Genomic DNA, 17,699 nt, shown 5'->3' with positions numbered 1-17,699 from the left:
AAGATGTTTGTTCTGAAGACTCAAGTCCTATGCTGGATGTATTTAGTACCTTTTAAATATAGTTCCAAGCAACATGATCTACAGTTATGCAGTTAATGCTATGTGAAAACAGCGCTTAGTCTGACTTTGTCTTTAAGTTTTCTCCCTGGCTTTAAGGGTCCAATTCTTCCTCAGTTTTCTCATGAGCCAAGTAGCCTTGGCCAAGGGCCAGATTCAGTGTGAAAGTACCTTCAGATGAACTTGGTTATCTCAACGTGCGCGCCATCTAATTCCATCCCCCTGGCCTGGCCACATTAATCATTGCTATGTGCAGAACCTATAAAACAGTGTGCCGTCTATTTCTGTCACCCCCTTGCTCACTTTTACTCTCTTGCCTTCTCCTTCTCTTCCTCCCTTCCGCACTCCGTCTCCCTTTTCCTCTGTCTGTCTCTCTGTCTGTGACTTTATCTCTCTGTCTATCTCTGTCTCTTTGCCTCTCTGTCTCTCTCTCTCGCTACGTCACTGAAGGAGCCTTCCAGAGCCATTGATGACCTATGGACTTTACAAAGAGTTCATCAGTCCTGCAAGTACGTTTTTTACATCACCACACTTTGCACTTAGATCAACTATTAAGTTGACCAGTCGAGCCATGAAGTCAAGAGTTTAACGGTGTTATGCATGGAAGAAATGCATTTGGGTGAAGCAGGTACAATAAGAAAGAAGAAAAAAAAACAGCAACCTAAGAGCGCATAAATTATTTTTTTACCAGCAGTGCTTTTTTATGGAAAGCAGATGACAGCAGACATGTTTTAGGTTAAGCATTCCTACTCTAAAAAGGACGGGTCCATCAGCTGCCTCATGTCTCAATTAGTTTTTATCCACTAAATTAAATAAATGCCTCCGAAAGACTATAATTTACACTACTATTTTTTTGTGTGTGTGCTTTGGGGTCTCAAAATTCCAGGAATGTGTTACCTAATAAATTTTGTGTTTCTGCACTTGCTGATATCTCTCTGGTCATGATTGTTACCATATGAGGCCACTCTTGTCCTGTTTTTCAGTCGGAGTGCAGACGCATTTGTAGTTGACATTACTAGCTGTCTGCTAATGCAGTCTGCACACAGCAAGTGACTGCAGGAACTCCTCTCCTGCTTGACTTTTACCACGCATACAAGTGACCTTGCTGATCTAGCGCCCCGTTCATCTAAGCCTCAACATATTGCTTAAAACATGCGGCCCACCCAGCAACACAAGGTGAAGGCAAAGAGATTTCAAATGAGAAAAGGGTGATGGAATTAGTACAACCACCAGTCCACTGAACCTGACCGTCAAACGGCATGTTGGTCTTTACCCCGACATCATCACTTAAATGAGAATTTTTTTTTTAAGGTAGCCAAACTTGAATCATATAAAAAAACAAGTGTTATAATTGGATCAGTTTGACATATTTATCAGTTGCTTGCAATGCCCTTATAACGAGGGTGGGGTGGGGGTGGATTAGTACTGATTTTTTTTTTTTGATGGCTGACAGTATCCATAAGAAGCTTTTTCCATGTTTACATCCTTGTCGTTCCCATAGTAATGGAATTTTGTGTATGTGTGTGTGTATGTATGTGTGTGTGTGTTTGTGCTGTATGAGTGTGTGGGCAGTCAGATACCCATGTGTGAGGGAATGTTTAAGGGATGATCTTGGAGGTTTTACCGCAACCCTTTTATACGGTAGAATTAGTGACATAAAGCTATCTCCGCAGCCAGCACGATGGTCTCTGCCAAATTTCTTGAGACCGTGCATCGCCATTACACCTCTGCCTTACCTATTTATACCAGAATGTTTCATCCTGTAACGGCTAACGTTCTGCACTCACGGGTTACAGCAGCATTTTAGGGTTTAGGTTAAGCCCAAATTGAGCAAAACTCACCGTTTTTGTCAAGTTGCTTGCATGTATATCATTGTTTATTGGAGCTGACAAATTGAATTGAAAGGGAAGCTCCGGTGAATCATTCCTCTGCTTAATGATCACCACTGGTGTAGGTATTTCCATACCTCATAATGTGATTCACAGCTAAGCCGTAATGACTGGCAAACAGACTACGGCGCCACTAAATCCAACGATGTGTAATGTGTGCTCTGTGTTGGGATTAACGTGAAAACCCACCTTTCCTTAAATTTACTGTGCTCTATGGTAAACCGCCCATTAGTCAATCCAGATTGTATTGGCTTCTGGCCACGTCAGAAAAAAAACAACCAGAGAGAGGAATGCATGTCATGTAATGTGTGTCTATTGCAACCCCTATGTGTGAACAGAGAGTGGTAGTCCAGAGTCTCGTATCCAAGCCATCCACTGCCTGATCCACAAACTGCCCGAGAGGAACCGGCAGGTTCTGGGACTTCTTATGAAGCATCTGGCCAAGTGAGTGCTCATGGTTCCCTGAACATAGTTCAGCATCTCTCCACCACCCCCCTCCTTCGCTCCATTTCTCTCGTTCTCCTCTTCCTGTCTGTCTCCTCATTCTCACTCCAAATGCTTTTTTTCTCTCTCCCTCACTCCCACTCCTTTCACTCCCCCTTCCCTGCTGTCACTCCATCTCTTATTCTCTCTACTCAGTGACCACTGGGTAAAGGAATCTGTGGTGCTAGCTTTGTATTTTTTATTTAAACGTGTTTAATATTTATTAAAGCGGGACCATGCAGCTTGCTTTACCTGTTGAGCATGCCATGCCGCAGCTCACCAGGGAAATGAAATTAAATGGACCACTCAAATTAAGTCCTCTTTCTGGAGATTACCCTACTTGACTGAACTCACTGAATGGACCACTATTGTGCAACACTCCATTTAAGAGATTAGATAGGAAGAGAGATTTAAGAAATACGGTTAGCCAACATTACAAGGTTTTACCTCAGTGAGCTTTTTATAAACTAAATAGGAGCAAATTGGAGATAAGTAAATAATCCCTCTTCCCACAGGCAGTCAAAGTCTAGTGGATCTTATTTCATAGAAACCTGCTGCAGAATCAGGCTCTGGTTAAAAAGGCAATGCTATTGAAATTGAATTTGGATTATCCAGCGTGAAATTCTCCAGACTGGAGAGGCTGGTTTTTTTTTTTCTTTCTGAAGTTGGCGTGTGTGTCTGTCCTGCAGGGAAGGGAAGCAAAGCCAGAATTTCACACTCCTATCTGAAATGGTTTCAGAGATGTTATAAACGCGAGTTGTCACTGGTGTTTTTGTCTTCAAAGGCATCCTTTGAAGCCATTTAAACTCTCTCTCTCTCTCTCTCTCTCTCTCTCTCTCTCTCTCTCTCTCTCCCTATCTTCTCTCCCTCTCCCTCTCTCTCTCTCTCTCTGCAAATGTAGTGCATATCATCAAATTTTGAGTGTGAAATCTCTTCACCTGTCTCCACAACTTTTACCTCGAACAAAGTTTTTCACTTCTCTGACCTTATAAGTTACAACTACTGTTTGTGTCCCAGTTTTCGAAACGGGGAACTCATTTAAAAATATAACCTGATCTCGCACTCCCCACATTTTTATAGAGGTTAATGTCAATTACACATGTGAGAACGACCATATGTCATTTTAGCCAAAACAATCACTGTTATATAGTTATTTATTTATTTATTTTAAACGCTCCCATTCGGAGCACAAGAATGTAAAAACCTCAGATTGGAAGAGAGTAAGAAATTCCACATCTGTAGTGTTTAAGAATTGAAATCGGAGTGCTCTTACAAGTGTTAATTTCGCACCATATGCTCATAGAGTTGTGAGTCGTGGATGAGAGGAGCACTTGTGCAGTGTTCATCTTAGGTCGAAGATAACTTCTGTTTCTTTGGAAGCGGCGTGGGAATCGTACACCAAAACAAATGTGTTCCTAACGCTTTAATTTTGCACCCTAGCAATATGCTAGGATGTAGAGTACCGGCATATATTTGCAAGGTCATATGCATGTCAAATTATGTACCTCATTATTATAACATCAGTCAAAAATTATTTCCTGGGCGTCCGGGTAGCATAGCAGTCTATTCCGTTGCCTGCCATCACGGGGATCGCCAGTTTGAATCCCTGTGTTACCTCCTGCTGGGTCAGGTGTCCCTACAGACACAATTGTCCATGTCTGCGGATGGGAAGCCGGATGTGGGTATGTGTCCTGGTTAGCTGCACTAGCGCCTCCTCTGGTCGGTCAGGGTGCCTGTTCAGGGGGGAGGGGGAACTGGGGGGAATAGCGTGATCCTCCCACACGCTATGTCCCCCTGGCGAAACTCCTCACTGTCAGATGTAAAGAAGCGGCTGGCGACTCCACATGTATCGGAGGAGGCATGTGGTAGTCTGCAGCCCTCCTCGGATCAGCAGAGGGGGTGGAGCAGCGACCGGGACGGCTCGGAAGAGTGGGGTAATTGGCCGGATACAATTGGGGAGGAAAAAGGGGGGGGAGGGGTTCAATAACGTCATTCAGCAACAATCAGCTGGTTAGATGAAATCGTGCCGCCATCAACCCATCAAATATCTCGAGCGTTGATCTTTTCAGGCATACTTGTTGAGGTTGGCCTGTTTTTAAAGTGGTGCGGACATATTTATGATCTTTTAAATAGCTGGAAGTTGGTTTGTGCTCACATGTTGGTCCTTATTTCTATTTTTCACTCTTGCCTCACTCTTTTTAGATAAAATATTCTATTAAAATGTATTTAGGCGTGTATGGTTAATTTTCCTCCTCCAATCTGATCCCGCATCACAGAAACCTCAGTCCCCTCAAATACTCAATAAGTCCCATATTGATCAGCAAATCAAGGGATAGGTAGAATCGGAGGTTGGCTGCTGCTGTTTGTTGTTTTGCCCAAACAAAATTATTGAGGTCACACCGGCATATTGCTGTTGATTTTCGTGTTAACGTTTTCATACTGAATTGATAAGTGGATTATGTTGCATGCTGGAGTCGAGCCAGTTAACCGACACCTTGCCTGGTAGACCTGGAACTGGGGAAAAGAGAAAGTGGGAATGAAAAACATGATTAACATAGCATTTGTATGGTAATTAAGTTTAATGCAAATATCCACACCGTCATCATAATAAGATCAGAGTCATTGAAGTGTTACATGATTTTCCTTATTAAATCCAAAAACATGATCATGATTTTTTTTTTTTTTACTTGTGGATTTTTCAGTGAAACGGTTTGGTGCAGAAAGTGCATTATGTTCGATTTCTGACAGCGTCTTTTTTCTGTCAGTGTGGCTGAGCACAGTAAGCAGAACCTGATGACGGTGGCCAACCTGGGCGTTGTGTTTGGCCCCACTCTGATGAGGCCGCAGGAAGAGACGGTAGCTGCCATCATGGACCTGAAGTTTCAGAACATTGTGGTGGAGATTCTCATCGAGCAGCACCAGAAGGTAAAAAAATTTGAGTGGGGACTCAACAAACATGTTGAGCAGTATTTTGAAAATCACAAACTAATGCCAAAAGTGTGCTATTGTTCATTTTGAATTGAATCTGATGGGGAAAGGGTAACTCGGCAGCATTAGACAAATCTTTATTGCTCTGACTTTGCTGCTTTGGAGACTAAGATGCATCTGAAATTGGGATTTCATTGTCCTATCCCTGCATTCTCTCATTTCATGTAGTCTTTGTTTTTATGACATTAAAATGATATTTCACCACTCATGATGTGCACATCCAGTAAGTACGGATGGTCTATAGTGTCTATTAAAACTGCATGCAACAGCAAGCATTGCACGAGGATGCAACCGTCTTGACAAGCCGCTGCAGCCGTGGTGCTTCTACTACGCCCGCACACTCCCTCTCTCTCCTGTAGTCTCTTAGTTTTTTTTTTACTTCCTAAGTATGTGACGTCATTTGACGCATTATCCATCAGCGGCGCTAACAGAGAGCGATTTAGTCCATCTACATGGAGTAAGTTTGATCAAGCAAATCACCACCACCCATGTGACTGTATGGAGCTCCAGTTACTGAGCCTTGTGCTGTTTTTGGGTGCAGTCTTCCTTTAAGGGGTATTCTTCTGAATCAGTGCTGCCACTTGTGGACTTTCTCATTTTTACTGGTGTAGATCTGAAGATTTAAGAGTTGTCATCATCGCGATTCTTACATTGTATTTTACATGTGCTCATCAAGCACATCTCATTAAGTTAAAGTCATAATGGGGACAGTAAAACTGAAACAGGCTTGGTGTGAGAATGTTCAGAGTTTCGTGGTATTGACTTGAAGCGGAAAACTTGGATGCTTCTTTTATGTCTTTCTTCATGAAACACTGAAAATAGGCTGTTAAATAGTGAGATGTTTTCCATTCCTCACTTCAGCCTAAGGGGCAGCATTCGGTTTCCCCAGCTAATGAATTGTGCAAGCGTTAAAAAGCCATCCGTTTCTGGCATCTAATTTCTCTGGCCAGTAGGGGGAGCCCTGAGTGCTCGTTCCAGGATTAAACATTCTTCTCTCAGATTTTTTTTTTTTTTTTTTTTACATGGAGATCATAATATTCATTTGATAGTATCTGGAAGGTCTGTTGCCCCGCCAAACGTATCTGTTTTGGTTATGTGTCCTTTTTTATTTGTAGTTTGTGCGATCATCTAATCTCGCTGAATGTCATTAGTCAGTGTCACTCCTCAGAGGGGGTTAATTCTCCCAGTCAAGAGAGAAGAAGGTTCGAGATTAGTTTTCTAATCTGTTTGGAGCAGTTCATCTTTCTGCATAGAATAAAATGAAGCCAGAAGCATTTAGTTTAGTTTTTTTGTTTATTTGTTTGATTGATTTTTTTTCTCTCTCTCTCTGACTGCCTTATTAAATGGTGGATGATGTGCGTGGCTCAATAACACCCCCTCCCTCCTGCCCCGACTCTCAAAGCTAAAATAGGGGGGTGAGAGTAGACACAAGCCTGACGAGAACCATCAGATTATGAATATGTGATGAAAGTACGCAGGGCTGTTTCACACCGACTATACTGCTACCTGCAGGTGCTGCTCGGAGGTGTCCAACACCGGCCACTGATGAAGAACTTGGTGTTAGAATGCAGCAGGAGCACTTCAGAAAGTGCACCACTTTCGAATAGAGGGAAAGTTGTGTAGACAGACAGGCATTAGCTTTCCCTCCCAACTGAGTCCCACTCCAGACTGTTGATACCCCAGATGCCAGAAGTAGAAAGTGTTTTACATTCACCTCCATCTGCAGAAAGAGAGCGAGAGAGAGGCGAGAAAGAGAGGCAGCAGCAACTCTCAGCCATATCAGATTTCTCACTTTTCTCTTCCTCCCTTTCTCTGACAAACTTTCTCACTCATGCCCCACACCCCCACCCCAGCTGCATACACCGCCATCACCACCACCACCACCACTGTGTCTGCTTCCCTTGCTCTCTCACTTTCTCGTGTATTTTCTCTCCCCATCTTTCCCCACTCCTTCTCCTCCTCCTCCTCTTCTGTGATCCTCTCCGAGGCTCTGCGGAGACTTCCTCTCCTCTGCAGCCCTATTCTCTTTCAACTTCACATCTGAAGTTTATATGTAAACACAAGCCCGGTGTAAACAAGCAGCTCCAGTTAGCCTGCCCCCTCGCAAGTCCAGACCCTGTTTATTTTTCCCTGTACTCTTCCAGAGACGGGGGTCAGATGCTCCGAGGCATGTTTGCCTTAACCCGGACCCATATTCCTACACGGAAACACTGTCCTGTTATGTCCGTGAGACATTTCTTGTTTATCAAGTATAAACAAAAAAAAACTTGTAACCGTGCAAAATTAAAAGTGCCCAGCCGATGAGCGGCTCCCAAAAGATGCACGGCGTGGCTTTAATGGGCCGCTATCCATGCAGCCGCCACAACCTAAAGCCTGTGAGTTTCAGAACAGTATACTCGGTGGGGTGAAGCGAGGACCTGCTACTGCTCAGTGCTCCCAGAGTATCGTCACCATGCATTTCAGTCTTTGCAGAGACACTTACTCGTATTGTGCATTCAGATTTTCACAGATGCCCCCGAGTCGTGCCCTCCTCCACCTGCTGCTCCAGGCGTCTCTGCTCCCACAAGGCAGTCCAAGAAGCAGACTCGCACGAACCGCCCCCTGGCAGTCTATAATCCACAAGCCTTAGACATTCAGACTGGTAAGTGACATGAACAAGTTCAACTGCACGGGGGTGGGGTGGGTGGGGGGGTTCCACTCAGGTGTTTACTTTTTCAGTGGAAATTAAATGTTTTATATGTTTCAATCATTCAGAAGTATTTGACCTGTAGATGGGGGGGTTGAATCAAAGCCCAACATAACAAAGCCTACCATTATTGAGTTGGAATGGGATAGTGTGTGTGTGTGTGTGTGTGGGGGGGGGGGTACAAGTAATGGTATCAAATATTCAGAATACAGGGAAGAACTTTTCGAAATACCAGTATTCAGATTACATCTTCTTCATGAATTTTCTTTTTCTTTTTTATTTCTTTTTTTTATTCCTTTTCTGCCCAATTGTACTTGGCCAATTACCCCACTCGTCCGAGCCGTCCCGGTCGCTGCTCCACCCCCTCTGCCAATCCGGGGAGGGCTGCAGACTACCACATGCCTCCTCCAATACACATGGAGTCGCCAGCCGCTTTTTTTCACCTGACAGTGAGGAGTTTCACCAGGGGGAGGTAGCGCGTGGGAGGATCATGCTAGTCCCCCCCAGTTCCCCCTCCTCATGCCCCGACCAACCAGAGGAGGCGCTAGTGCAGCGACCAGGACACACACCCACATCCAGTTTCCTACCTGCAGACACGACCAATTGTGTCTGTAGGGACGCCCGACCAAGCTGGAGGTAACATGAGGATTCGAACTATTGATCCCTGTGTTGGTAGGCGACGGAATAGACCGCCACGCCACCCGGACACCCCTTTCTTCATTAATTTTGAGGAGACTTGCCGCTTAATCAGCATCAGTGGTACAGGGGGCGCTGTGTTCACGTTTCGTTGGCGGGCAAGCGCGAGCTCACATGGAAATTGAAAACTGAACGGAAGGAAATGCTCTTTCAGAAGGTCGGCTCAGGCTGCAACTCAACGATGATAAAACACATGATGGAAAACATCTAATGTGCCGCAAAAGATTTGTGCATCATGTGTCAGTGCTCAGCTCCAGTGTGCACATTCGCATTTCTCTGTCATAGCCTACTTCTTGGTCAAGCAACACTGTTGTAGCGAGGTAAGAACAACTGAAAAGCGCTCCACGGTGAAACTTAATTGCCCTGGCGTCGACCCTGCTCCTAATTAAAAGTTATGATACAATATTAAAAAAACAAAAACAAAAGAACTATTTGCTATTCACGATGCACACATTTCCTCCTGCCCACACGTTGGTAGATCCATCCATCCGTTATCTGAATCGCTTATCCTGCTCTCAGGGATGCTGGAGCCTGTCCCTGCAGGCATTGGGCGGCAGGCGGGGAGACACCCTGGACAGGCCGCCAGACCATCACAGGGCCAACACACACACACATTCATACCTAGGGACAATTTAGTCCGGCCAATTCACCTGACCTACATGTCTTTGGACTGTGGGAGGAAACCGGAGCCCCCGGAGGAAACCCACACAGACATGGGGAGAACATGCAAACTCCAAACAGAGGACGACCCGGGACGACCCATCAAGATTGGACTACCCAGAGGCTTGAACCCAGGACCCTCTTGCTGTGAGGTGACCACGCTAACCACTGCGCCACCGTGCCACCACGTCGGTAGAGTGCAGCAGTAACTGACAGATGATCAACACATACCGAGTTAATGACATGGAGACACCAGTAACACTAAGGAATCAACAACCATGTGACATAAATAACATTCATCATGATACAACACAACTGTTTCACTCTTGGCTTTTTTTTTTCTTTTTGGATTTTCCCCCCCTTTTCCTCCCCAGTTGTAGTATCACAGGTACCCAACAGAAAAGTCTGTCTGACTTATATAACAAGCGGATGTTAAGGAAAGCAGAATCCATCCTGTCTGACAGCACCCACCCCCTGCACCCAGAGTTTCAGCCCCTGCCTTCTGGTTCCCGCTTCAAATACCCCATAGTCAGAACCAATAGATACAAACACTCCTTCATTCCCTCAGCCATTTCACTGCTAAACTGCAACAGTAAGAGGTAATACCAGCTCCACCTGGAGAAACACTGGTAACACTGTTTACTGTTGCGTTGCTTTTTGTTGGCTTTGTCCTGCTCACTACATGTTGTATTTATTTGCCTTATGTGTTCTGTGGAGTGTTCGTGTGTTTAGATGTTGCCGCTGCTACACAACAATTGCCCCTCTGGGGACAAATAAAACCTACTTGACTCGACAATTGTACCTGGCCAATTGCCCCACTCTTCTGAGCCATCCCGGTCACTGCTCCACCCACTCTGCCGATCCGGGGAGGGCTGCAGACTACCACACGCCTCCTCCGATACATGTGGAGTCACCAGCCGCTTCTTTTTACCTGACTGTGAGGAGTTTTGCCCAGGGGGGACGTAGCGCGTGGGAGGATCACACTGTTTCCCCCCCAGTTCCCCCTCCCCCCTGAACAGGCGCGCTGACCGACCAAAGGAGGCGCTAGTGCAGCAACCAGGACACATAACCACATCCAGCTTCCCACCCGCACACACGGCCAATTGTGTCTGTAGGGACGCCCGACTAAGCCGGAGGTAACGCGGGGATTCGAACCAGGATCCCCATGTTGGTAGGCAAAGGAATAGATTGCTATGCTACCCGGACGCCCCTGAATAAGTTAATCTTCCCGAGTATTGTAACTGAATATGTTACTGATTACACTGAGGACAGTATATTCAGTATTCAGACACTAAGTATGCTTTCAAAGTACTCTGCTCGACCCTGTATAGAAATATAGACATCTAGAAAAGGTTTGGAGTGCTTAGTATGTTTGACCCAGTATTTAACACTTGTCGTGTGCGTTTGGCTATTTAAAACAAGTGGTTTAGGGGCATCTGGGTAGCATAGCGGTCTATTCCGTTGCCTACCAACACGGGGATCGCCGGTTCAAATCCCCGTGTTACCTCTGGCTTGGTCGGGCGCCCCTACAGACACAATTGGCCGTGTCTGTGGAACGGAAGCCGGATGTGGGTATGTGTCCTGCTCGCTGCACTAGCGACTCCTCTGGTCGGTCCGGGTGCCTTTTCGGGGGGGGGGGGACTGGGGTGAATAGCGGAATCCTCCCACACCCTACGTCCCTTTGGTGAAACTCTTCACTGTCAGGTGAAAAGAAGCGACTGGCGACTCCACATGTATCGGAGGAGGTATGTGGTAGTCTCCAGCCCTCCCTGGATCAGCAGAGGGGGAGGAGAAGTGATCGGGATGGCTCGGAAGAGTGGGGTAATTTGCTTGATACAATTGGGGAAAGAAATGGGGGAAAATCCAAAAAAAACTCCAAATGGTTTGCTTCAAAAGATGCCCTTCAGATGCGACCAAAGGGTTTCTGGCTGTCGTGCCATGCAGGGCTGCTCTCTGTATGTTAAAGGACATTTTGAACACTGGAATGCACATTTAACACTGATGGGGGGGGGGGGGCTTAGCTACGACACAATTGTGCTTTGCTACAGTCATGTCAGGTTCCCCGTTAATCACTTTACAAGCTTTGACGTATTTTATCAGCTCCTTTTACCGCTTTTCAATGTCATCGATCACACCAGAAGACAGCAGCGGTAGAGGTGTTTTGACACATACTGCGCCGTAGGTGAGCTGGTTAGCCCCTAACACTCCGGCTTCAGAGACTCATGTCCCTGAGCAACAAAAATCCCTTTCCCTCCGCAGCACAAAGGCGGCTAAATCTGCTTACCAGATTGCCTCTCGTTTATAATGCGCCAGCTTTTACCACTGGGTATTTTTATATCTGGGTTGAAATGCGTAATCCTTTTTTTAACCTTTGTATCTTCTGCATAGGTCGTGGATAATGGATTTAAAGTAGGTTGTCTTAGCACTCCGAGGGCGGAAAAAAAAAACAAGTTTAAAGATGATGGAGGGAGGAGGAGAACAGTGGTTGTGTATGGGTGCATGTATGGATGTGTGTGGGTGTGGTTTGGGCAAATTGGAGGGGGGGTAGTACTAACTCTTCACGAACCGTGAGTGCATATACTTGAAAAGGAAGTGGTTTTAGTAGACAGTATGTGCCCTCAGAGACTTTGCAACGGGTTCAGATTTCTGTGGACACTGCTTTGGGGGAGTCATTTTTCAATCGCAGAATGAAACTGAGTTTTTTAGTTGCCGAGTAAGAAGATAAAAATGATATTTTCTGCTCTGAACCAGAAGTTGCAGAACAAAATATTATTAATTTTGCCAATATTTTATCATTGAGAGATACACACCGGTGTACCGCTCTGTCTTTTTTTGGGGGGGGGGGGATTTTTCACCCCAGCTGTATCCAGCCTATTACCCCACTCTTCCGAGCCATCGTGATCTCTGCTCCACCCCCTCTGCCGATCCGGATAGGTCTGCAGACTACCACATACCTCCTCCGATACATGTAGAGTCGCCAGGTGCTTCTTTTCACCTGACAGTGAGGAGCTTCACCAGGGGGACGTAGCATATGGGAGGATCGTGCTATTCCCCCCAGTTCCCTCTCCCCCCCGAACAGACGCCCTGACTGACCAGGGGAGGCGCTAGTGCAGTGACCAGGACACATACCCACATCCGGCTTCCCACCCGCAGACACAGCCAGTTGTGTCTGTAGGGACGCCCGACCAAGCCGGAGGTAACACGGGGATTCGAACCAGCGACCCCCATGTTGGCAGGCAATGGAATAGACCACCACGCCACCCGGACGCCCCAGTAAGAGGTTGGGGGGGGGGCAGTAAGAGGTTTTTTTATGGATTCCCCCCCCCCTTTTTTTTTTCTCCCCCAACTGTACTTGGCCAATTACCCCAACTATTCCGAGCCATCCCGGTCGCCAGTGTTGTAGTCGGGTTACTAAACCTCAAGTCCGAGTTGAGTCCGGCGAGCCCTGTGTTGTTAAGCAACGGAATAGAACACCGCCCCACCTCTGTCTTTTATGAGCCCCTCTCTTCCTGCTCTTCCTGCCTCCCAACCAAACACTCAGTCCTTACCTCACGTGCTTCAGTTGCCTATTGGGTCATGCAGTTGTGACTGGGAAATTCCCCTTACCTTAACTGGTGATTGTCAACAGTCCATATAGTATGCATTGCAATGTCGCACATTGTTTTAAAGCTGTCACATCCTAACTTAACAACTGTAAAAATAAATGTGGTTTAAGAGAACAGAGTGGGTGTGGAACCTGGGACAGTCAAACATCCTGTTTTCAATCAGCAGAGCGACTTGGCTCAAGTATTCATTTTTCTCCTCTGGCCATTGAAAGACGCCCTGCAGGGGTGTATTTCAAGTGCAGTTCAAATTTAGCAACAGAGGGTCTGTGCATTATGGGTAATATTTGCTTTAGCATTGTTTTGGACAGAAAATTAACATTTTCTCTTGTGATCAGAATTTCACCTGGCTAAAGCCAAAGAAAAAAGGAAACCGTTGATGTCCGCATGATAATAAGACAAATCCCTACATTCGTTGTGGCTAAAGTCAGTACATATTTTTGAGGTGAAACTGGCCTATATACACATCCGGTTTGCCTTTTGCAGAAAACTGCAGAAGCATCTCCTGAAACACCAAGGTCAAATAGTGATCTGCATTAAAACCTGTCGTTGATGCATAGCTGCAGCTATCAGACAAATAGCACTTTTTTGAGTTACTATAGCTGGCAGAGTTCTCCAATTTTACTTATTGCATCTTTTACATTAGAGAACTTTTATCTACTACGAGTGTTTACAGATAAGGTTTTGTAAGTTTTTGCACTAAATTTTTTACTTGCCATGGGTGCTTTGGCAACACTTTTGAATTCTTCAGCAAAAAAAAGAAAAAGAAAAAAGGATCTCATTTAATTGAGTCTATACTAAAATATATTCTTTAAGGAAGCAAAACTGCTGAACACTTGTAATATAAGTTTCACTGATTCACTGATTTCACTGATTGGTGAAGAAGAGAGTGCAGGCAGGGTGGAGTGGGTGGAGAAGAGTGTCGGGAGTGATTTGCAACAGAAGGGTACCGGCAAGATTTAAAGGGAAGGTTTACAAGATGGTTGTGAGACCAGCTATGTTGTATGGTTTGGAGACGGTGGCACTGACGAAAAGACAGGAGGCGGAGCTGGAGGTGGCAGAGCTGAAGACGCTAAGATTTTCATTGGGAGTGATGAAGATGGACAGGATTAGGAACGAGTATATTAGAGGGACATCTCAGGTTGGACGGTGTGGAGACAAAGCAAGAGAGGCGAGATTGAGATGGCTTGGACATGTGTGGAGGAGAGGTGCTGGGTATATTGGGAGAAGGATGTGGAATATGGAGCTGCCAGGGAAGAGGAGAAGAGGAAGGCCAAAGAGGAGGTTTATGGATGTGGTGAGGGAGGACATGCAGATGGTTGGCGTGACGGCGGAAGATGCAGAGGACAGGAAGAGATGGAAACGGATGATCCACTGTGGCGACCCCTAACGGGAGCAGCCAAAAAGATAATTATGATTACTAATGCAAAATAAGTAAATTGTAACAACGAAGGGCCCTTATTAACCGATAATCCAAATCCCACTGAGCTGACCACTGACAGAGATTTTCAAATGATTAAATCATCCAAATGGGAGAATTTCAAACCATTCATTTATAAAAATTGGCAACATGACAAACTCTTATTTCAGTGTAGAGATTATGTATGCTCAAAGTAGAAGGTGTGAATATACGTTTTATTTATAAAGGGGCCCTTCTGTTGAGGACCTCTGCTCTCGGCACCTTGATATACGTGCCTTCGGGGGGGGGGGGGGAAGTGATGGAGCCGCATTCACACAAAGTGCTTCCATTTTGAACATGAACAGCTGCTTGCGTGACTCCCCATCTCTCAAAAACGGGGCTTTGTTTGACAGTAAACTTGGAATGAAAGGACTGGCACGGTCCCCAGTGTTTCTAGGGTTCCTGCCTCGATGCGGTGCTGCAGCATTATGAGCCTTGCAAACTTGAAAGTAAATCTTTACTGTTTTGATAGCAATTTGATTTTGATAAGCCCTTGCAGATTTAGCCTTTCATCATCTGCAAATAAATTATTCAGCCGCTTTATCAGACAGCGTCAAGTTACTGTCAGCAAACGGGCAGTCAAACAAAATAATTGAAAATACTTGGAATTTACTCCATTATCCCTTTTTTTTGTGCCTGTTAAGTATCTGCAGTAGGAGATTGTTCCAACGCGGCCGCAGAAGAAACATCAATGGGAAGCAACGAGTCCGTGTCGTCCCAGTCCTCCACGGCCTCGACTTCAGAGACGCCCCCGGAGAAGAGTGATCATACCCTGATCAACACCAGCCTCAGCTCAAGCAGCACCGGGTGAGTGCTTAGCTATGTTTTCCCCGCAGATCGATTTTAGACTGTGCACCAAGATGGTGAGGGTAATGGCTCCATCTTTTCTTGTTTGAGGCAGAGGGAACATTATGTCATGTTTCTTACACCGCCCCAGTCACCTTCAAATTCCAGAGTAAAAAGGTAAAGAAGTCCTTGGGGTTTGACTTTTCTGACCACTTTATTCCCCAAGCAGGCTTTTCACTGTCAAATAATCATTTACAGGAAAACCAGAAAATAATGGGACAAATTCTTCCTTCAGACTTCCCCACATTGTTCATTGCCCCCCCCCTTTCTCTCCCCAATTGTATACGGCAAATTACCCCACTCTTCTGAGCCGTCCCGGTCACTGCTCCACCCCCTCTGCCGATCCGGGGAGGGCTGCAGACTGCCACATGCCTCCTCCGATACATGTGGAGTCGCCAGCCGCTTCTTTTCACCTGACAGTGAGGAGTTTCACCAGGGGGAACATAGCACGTAGCACATGGGAGGATCACGCTATTCCCCCCAGCTCCCCCTCCCCCCTGAACAGGCGCCCCGACAGACCAGAGGAGGCGCTAGTGCAGCAACCAGGACACATACCCACATCCGGCTTCCCACCCGCAGACGCGACCAATTGTGTCTGTAGGGACGCCCGACCAAGCCAGAGGTAACACGGGGATTTACACCGCCAATCCCCATGTTGGTAGGCAACGGAATAGACCTCTACGCCACGTGGACGCCCCACACATTGTTCATTGTTGAGATGGTTCCCTCTCCAGACCTTCATCCAACACAGGACACACCAATTTAACCGTTCAACTCTAACGATTCTCTGTTAATTCAGTCACATTGCATATCTGAATGTCTCAACTTGTTTTCCAATGGAAGATTGATAACTTCCTCTAGCATTTAAAGCTTAGAAAGACAACAAAGGCAACACCAACGGGTTAAGGTATTTTTCTGTGGTAAAGTTAAGAGCAGTTACGAGGCAGTATGGAGAGGTGTGTTTTATGGTGATAGTTTTGTTGAGTCTGCTGGGAGTGGAGGATGTAGTAGGTGGGGTTGGGGGGGGTAAAGGATGCTGGAATGCCATATTGAGTCTTCTTGAGGTTTCACGGGCCCAATTTAACCAAACATCAGTGAGGGAACGGCCCACTTGATAAGCCCAACGACATGCCAGCAAACACAAGCTCAACCCTCTAACAGCATGTTTGGGCAAAGGGTTGGTCAGTCAGAAACTGCCCTAATGTTACCATTATTATACCATATACCAGTATATGGTATAACCATATATATATATTACCATATACTGGTAATACCAGTATATGGTATTACTGACTTTGAAAATAAATAGATTAAATAAAAAGAATAAAAGATGTCTGAGGGGGACTGGGGGAAGCGGTCTTTGCTACACCGCCATGTAAATTTGCAAACGTGGTCGCGGCAGTCTTCCACTGTTGACAACTGTTTATTCACTAATCCACATAGATATCCTATCACACCTTGCTTTGCAAGTTCTGGAATGGCGGTTTTTTGGAAGAGGATTTCCAGCCAGGCAGCTTGTAAAAGAGGATCAAGTGTTTGGATCGTGGCTTTTAATGACAATTTGTTAACCGTGTGGGATGACACCATCCCTTTGGCTAGGTGTATATGTGTGTTGCCATCGCGCCAGTACAAGTTTCCCCTCACACATCGTCCCATTTGTAGGCTGCTCAGTTGTTTTTGTTGAACGCACCTGTCACAGGCGGTTTGGGAAAGTTCAACCTGAAATGTACACAGAAAACGAGACATTAGTAATTCTGACCAAATAGGCAGGTGTGCTCTGTTATAAATTTTGAATGGAAAAACCGTTAGCCTATGATTTATTAAACAGACGTGGCTCAGAAATTTCATGTCTGTGGTGAAATGGATACCGTCATCATTCTTAATGCCCCTGGTGACCATATTACACTTGCGCCGCTCGACCCTATTTAGGTAGTTTAACAGGATGCTGGCTGTGAAATGGGCCCGTAGTTTTATGACACCATACGCCGATGTCCTCTATGGTAACTGCTTACGGGTCAGGACATGGTTTAATACGCATGTTAATTGTCTAAGTTGGTCTTCAGTGTGGACGTTCACTCTTACTCTCACTAGGATTGTTGCATCACGTCTTGTGTTTATCTAAATGCAAATTAGGTTAGCGGGTATTATTGTGGATGCAGACAAAAAGTATGTGTCTCTTGGCTGCATTACAGGTTTCAAATGTAAATCATTTTTAATTAATTTGCTTGTATTACTTGTTCTTTTTTTGCCTCTTTTTCTCCCCAATTGTACTCGGCCAATTACCCCACTCTGCCGATCCGGAGAGGGCTGCAAATTACCATATGCCTCCTCTG

General features: G+C 45.6%; 1 protein-coding gene across 1 annotated transcript in view; it reads left to right on the top strand.

Annotated features, from left to right (window-relative positions):
- The window catches only part of arhgap10 (Rho GTPase activating protein 10), a 60,853-nt gene that overhangs the window by 32,115 nt on the left and 11,039 nt on the right, over positions 1-17,699 (top strand). The window contains exons 16-20 of the mRNA XM_056279786.1: positions 508-566; positions 2,285-2,390; positions 5,195-5,354; positions 7,917-8,058; positions 15,165-15,327. Coding sequence (XP_056135761.1) covers positions 508-566; positions 2,285-2,390; positions 5,195-5,354; positions 7,917-8,058; positions 15,165-15,327 — 630 coding nt within the window. The remainder of the gene's footprint in view (positions 1-507; positions 567-2,284; positions 2,391-5,194; positions 5,355-7,916; positions 8,059-15,164; positions 15,328-17,699) is intronic.

The sequence above is a fragment of the Lampris incognitus genome, chromosome 5, assembly GCF_029633865.1.
Source record: "Lampris incognitus isolate fLamInc1 chromosome 5, fLamInc1.hap2, whole genome shotgun sequence".
Lineage (NCBI taxonomy): Eukaryota > Metazoa > Chordata > Actinopteri > Lampriformes > Lampridae > Lampris > Lampris incognitus.
Note: the sequence above shows the minus strand (reverse complement) of the source record. Positions and strands in the feature narration are given on the sequence as shown.